At 33.2% G+C, this 5,561-nt stretch overlaps 1 protein-coding gene across 1 annotated transcript; it reads right to left on the bottom strand.

Moving 5' to 3' along the window:
- Positions 1–933: 933 nt before the first annotated feature.
- LOC145074001 (transcription factor LAF1-like) lies at positions 934–2,373 on the bottom strand. The gene is made up of 3 exons (XM_079020449.1): positions 2,214–2,373; positions 1,773–1,902; positions 934–1,665 (listed from the first exon to the last, which is right to left on the bottom strand). Exons 1-3 carry the CDS (start codon positions 2,347–2,349, stop codon positions 1,134–1,136), a joined length of 798 nt encoding a protein of 265 aa, XP_078876575.1. The 5' UTR covers positions 2,350–2,373; the 3' UTR covers positions 934–1,133.
- Positions 2,374–5,561: the final 3,188 nt, after the last annotated feature.

Below are 5,561 nucleotides of genomic sequence, written 5' to 3'. Positions count from 1 at the left end.
GATAAAAGCTTTTTTACTATGATAATTTTTTGCAGTGAATTTAACCTTACGGTCATGAAGTGGTTATGTTATTTATTGAACTCACCTATCTCTCTATTTCTCTCACTCTCTCTCTCTCTCTCTCTCTCTCTCTATATATATATATATATATATATATATATATATATATATATATATATATATATATATATATATATTAGTACTGTAAAAATTAAAACTAGGTTCCGATTAATCTCTGAATAGTCGCTATGCGATAGCCGACCGACTAGAAGACACCTAGCGATTAGTTGTTGCCTAAAAAATATGCGAAGTACTAGCAAATAATGAAATTTTAATAGTTTAAAAAAATTTCATCTCAACAGAAACTATTTGATGGTTGACTAGTATTAATCATATTAATTAACTTATGATGTTATGATATTAGTGGTATTTACGAACTATGTTATGATATTAGTCATATTTAATTTGTTAAACTTCAATGAATTAACAATTTAAGACCTCTGGTTAAGCTTAATCTTATGATTAATCTCCGTTTAGCTGATTAATCCCTTAACCCGAGTATATCGAGTAGATAATGTCAAAATTTTTTTACTACCTTGATATATATATATATATATATATATATATATATATATATATATATATATATATATATATATATATATATATATATATATATATATATATATATATATATATATATATATATATATACACACACGGTCATGTATTAAATCCACTTCTTTCTCTTTCTCTTTCTTTCTCTCTCTCTCTCTCTCTCTCTCTCTATATATATATATATATATATATATATATATATATATATATATATATATATATATATATAGAGAGAGAGAGAGAGAGAGAGACCTTTAAAAATAGGTTTTTAGCACCAATGATACAAAACACATTGTTAAAAAAGTTGACTTTTGACTATGAGTATTTTCTAAGTAAAAAAGGGTGTTTATTTCGTGCCACCCGAGAACTCCATCGATTTGCATATATACATCAAGAGTTATATGCATAAACATATACAATATTATCATTTAATTAACCTATGATGTCACATCGTTATGACAATATAATCACTTTAGTGAACTACTTGTTACTCACTCTTACCACTTCAGTAGTTCTTACATATACAGGAAGTCTTCAATATTAATATCTCCACCAGTGAAGTTGAAAATTTGATCAATTTTCATTTGGTTATTATGAAACATATCTTCAGTTTGATAATTGCTCTCATGGCTAGCAGTCACAGTGCTGTCTATGGAACCTTCATTTGATATCAGTTCATTCACAGGGGTATATTGGTAATTTGAGCCGTTGCTCGCCCCACTATTGAATTCCAAACCATTATGTCCATGAAACTCTTCTAGGCTAAGCCAGTCTGCAAATAAAATCTTTGGTAATTTATTGATTTGAGTTTGTGGGATCTGTTGATCCATGTCAATATACGAACGATTAGCAGTATCTGATGAATCAAAGCTTAGGTTTCTTGACATTGAATTCATATATGATGATGATGATTCAACATTTCCAGTGTTTGTATTCTGAGCTTCAAGGCTTTCTGATTTTGCTACCCGTTTCTTTAAATAGGAATGCCAGTGATTCTTGATCTCGTTATCAGTCCGACCAGGTAAATGTTGCGACATTAGAGACCACCTGATTAAATAAATAATAATGTCAGTCTTTATCACTAAATTCATAATATTTAACGAAATAAATAACTTTTTATTTTACCAAAAATGATTTACAATAAATAAGCTTACTTGTTGCCTAAAAGGCCATGAAGGGTGAGGATAGTTTCTTCTTCATGCATTGAAAATGCCCCTCTCTTTAAACCTGGTCTTAGATAATTAATCCACCTTAATCTACAACTCTTCCCGTTCCTTTCCAGACCTGGAATGTGTTGATATAAAATATTAATCGATCGGTTCTAGTATCCTTATTGGTTAAATACAAGAAATATAGAATCACATTTTCATTTATTTCTATATTATAGCATCCTAGCGTACTTCTATTTTTTTCCTATTAAAGACTTACAACATTGCTCTTTGAAAACTCTATCCCATTGAATCAAGGTCATTCATATACAAAATGTTTCAATGCTATGACTAAATAGATTTTTCAAAGGTACAATGCCTTGATAATTTAAAAAATTGATAAACAAAAGTAACGTTGTATTTTTTGTTACATTCATAGAAAATTACCAGCATTGATGGGTACGGCACTCCAACAACCATGACCATAGTTCACTATGTATTCTCTTAGCTTTTGATCTTCATCAGGAGACCATAAGCCTTTCTTATGCTTCAACTTTGTCTTCTCTAATGGCTTGCACCTCATGACTGGAGAATGAAAAGAGAATTTGGTGATAATGAATGGTATTATGAACAATTGACTTTAGATGCCTTGGAATTTAAAGAGAACATTCGGCCGTTTATGTATTAAAAATAAAGATTTTAAATTCTCCTACCCACCATCACAAGTATTAAAAAGAATTGTATGAAGACTTCAATTATTTTAGATTAATGTGAAAAAGATAACTAGAATTTTTTGGAGACATATATTGTATATGTGTTTATTTATATTATTCTTTCTTTGCTTATATTCTCATTATTATGAGATGAATTTAGGACGATCGGATTACAAGTCCTGAAATAAAATAGGAGCATCACCAGACAGTTGACAACAAATTTTTAATGAACAATTGAACATACATTAATATGCGTTTGGTATGTTCTCGTGGGTAATTTACTATTGTAACAAAAAGGTTTTAATAGTACCTCCGGGAGTATAATTAATGGGAATGAAACTCGTTTAAAAAGTCTGACAAGTCTTTGCCAATAAGAAACTTGATTTGATTATTTTTACAAAAAAGATCAACAACTTTAGTTGAATTTAATTGTTTTTCAACCCATCGGGCTTTTACGAGTATAAAGAAATACATTTAAGAAAAATTCATTGACAATGATTTAGTGAGACAGCCTACAATCATAATCAATCGCTTTGGCGTGTGATTTTTCTATGTTCTATTTTAATGTCTAATGTTTTTAATCTAAGCCTTTTTTTATTTTGCAGCGGCGCTTTTTCTTTTAATCGACATACCCTTCTTCTACCGCAGGATCAACGTTGCAGGGTCACGTCTCTCTTTAGGTCAGTCGTTTTTTGTTTCCACCATGCACAGGGCTAGGGCCAGCTCTCGTAAAACTAAGTCGAATGAAGATTTGACTTCGAAACTAGGGCATAATATCAACGTGACTAATTTCCCTAGCCATTTTACCCATCATGAATTATGGAAAATGTGTGAAAATTATGGGACAGTTTTATGGAACAGTTCCGAATGTTTTTGTTGCGAAGCGCCTATTGAAACTTGGAAAATACTTTGCTTTTGTTCGTTTCTCTAAATTAGTGAACATTGAATCTTTGGTATCTAACCTGTGCACAATTTGGATTGGCAAACTTAAACCTGTTGCTAATGTTGCGCATTTTCAAAGGGGGTAATCGGGTAGTAATCATGTTGACTTGGGTGGCAGGAAGACTTCTGTGGTTCACCCTTCTAAGCTCCGACTTCATCTTATGCTTATATTCTTAAGGGAAGGAAAGATGAATTTCCAGTAAGGGACTCGGTTGAAGACAACCTGTCATTGCTTCTTGATGATGATTGTTTCATAAAAAGGAATTATGATTGCTTTCTTATTGGTTTGGTGAAAGAGTTTCGTTCTCTTACAAACTTATGAGTTATTGGCAATAATGAGGGTTTTGATGGGATTCAGTTTGGATACTTAGGAGGTACTTGGGTGACTTTGAAGTTTCCTTCTACTCATGTCAAGGATAGATTTCTCCATCATGTAGGGGAAAAGTCTTGGTTTTCTAACTTGCATGCATGGAGTGGTGACTTTGCGTTGAAAGATAAGGTGGTCTAGTTGGATATTGAAGGGGTCCCTTCGTTGGATTGTACAAATAAAACATTTTCGAAAATTGCTAGCAAATGGAGTAAGGTTCTTTTTATGGAGAACCCTAAGGATAATAATTATTATAGCAAGCGTTTGTGTATCTCTACTTCGGAAGAATCTTTGATCATGGATCTTTCAAGGTTATTGTTCATGGTTGTTTTTTCAAAGTTTGGCCAACGAGATAACAGGTTGCACTCCAGACTTCATTGTGGATAACTCGAAACTGGATGGAGAAGAGGAGGAAGTGGAACAGTTTGTTAATGATAATGGTTTTGTTGATTTGGAAGATAGTGAAGTGGGCAATTCAGTAGCGGGAGAATCTTTGAATGAAGATGATCTTCACAAGGAGTTCCGGATAGCTTCCAAAAAGATCCAATCAGTAATGAAGAGGATAATATTTATGAGGATCCTTTTGGTATTTATGATGTGATTCATAAAGAAGGGAAACAGGATAATATCAAGGACACATCACTCTCTCACCCTCCGGGTTTTACACCTCATTATTTACTGTGTCATGATGCTACATCTCCGCTGCAACAACCCTTTCATGTTGTCCTGTCTGTTCCGCTGCAACAACATTTTCCGGTGCTCTTACCTATCCCGCAACAACCATCTCCTCGACAGTTTGCTGCCACGATGCAAAAACCTTATGAACAATGACAACATCAACAACAGGTTCGAAAAGGGCCTGATGTGACTCCTCTTGATGTTGATTCGGACTCCAGTAGGACCTGGTCAGATGTTGCTGCTGGTATTTATCCTAAGAAACCTTTTTCTCGAAATGTAAATGATAAACCAAAAGTAAAGGGAGATGGATGGGTTAATTCGGCCTCTCAAACATCTTTGGGGATTCGGTAAGAATTCTTAAAAGGCCTCAAGGTTTTTCTAAGTTAGAAGAGTTGAATGCTTTTTATTGATATTGGGCAAGCTATGGGATATTCTATGGAAGGGTGCATGCAAAATATTCAGGAATTGATTAATACTTTTGGAGAGTCGAATGTTAATCAATGAATTTTTTATCCCTAAATATTCAACGGTTATGGAATGGGCCGAAACACACTTTGATAAGAGATTTATTTGGAAAGCATCACGTTTGTCTTATCCTTGCAGGAAACAAAAAAAAAAAAGGCAAGTTGATGTGGCTGGAAACCTTGATTTTGATCATGCTGGTAGCTTGTCTAGAGGTTTGTCGGTTTGTATTTTGTGTATTTAGGATAAATCTAGATTTTCAAAATCTAAGATATTTGTTAAAGTTCAATTTATTATTATTGAGGGGATTTAGCTTCCTACGAAAAGAAAATTATCAATGGTGTCTGTTTATGCTCCCCAGCCGAGTGTGGAAAAGAGAATTACTTGGGATAATCTTTCTGGGGCGATTAATAGGTGGGACACGGAGACTATTGTTATAGGTGATTTTAATGAAGTTTAGTGTGAAAGTGAGAGGTATGGGTTGGTATTTAATGCCTTAGATGTGACAATTTTCAATAATTTCATAACTAATACTTCCTTGTATGATGTCCCGCTTGGTGGCTTCTCTTTTACTTGGTCGGACAGACTTGTAGGTAAAATGAGCAAATTGGACGGATTTCTTATTTCTGAAGG

This window comes from Lactuca serriola, chromosome 9, assembly GCF_051521515.1.
Source record: "Lactuca serriola cultivar US96UC23 chromosome 9, Lser_US96UC23_V15, whole genome shotgun sequence".
NCBI lineage: Eukaryota > Viridiplantae > Streptophyta > Magnoliopsida > Asterales > Asteraceae > Lactuca > Lactuca serriola.
Note: the sequence above shows the minus strand (reverse complement) of the source record. Positions and strands in the feature narration are given on the sequence as shown.

Excerpts from the sequence above, each read along its gene's own strand:
- LOC145074001 (XM_079020449.1), bottom strand. The coding sequence starts at position 2,349 with ATGAGGTGCAAGCCATTAGAGAAGACAAAGTTGAAGCATAAGAAAGGC. Across the intron at positions 1,903-2,213 it reads TGCCGTACCCATCAATGCTG|GTCTGGAAAGGAACGGGAAG; the intron begins GTAATTTTCTAT and ends AACACATTCCAG. Across the intron at positions 1,666-1,772 it reads CATGGCCTTTTAGGCAACAA|GTGGTCTCTAATGTCGCAAC; the intron begins GTAAGCTTATTT and ends TTATTTAATCAG.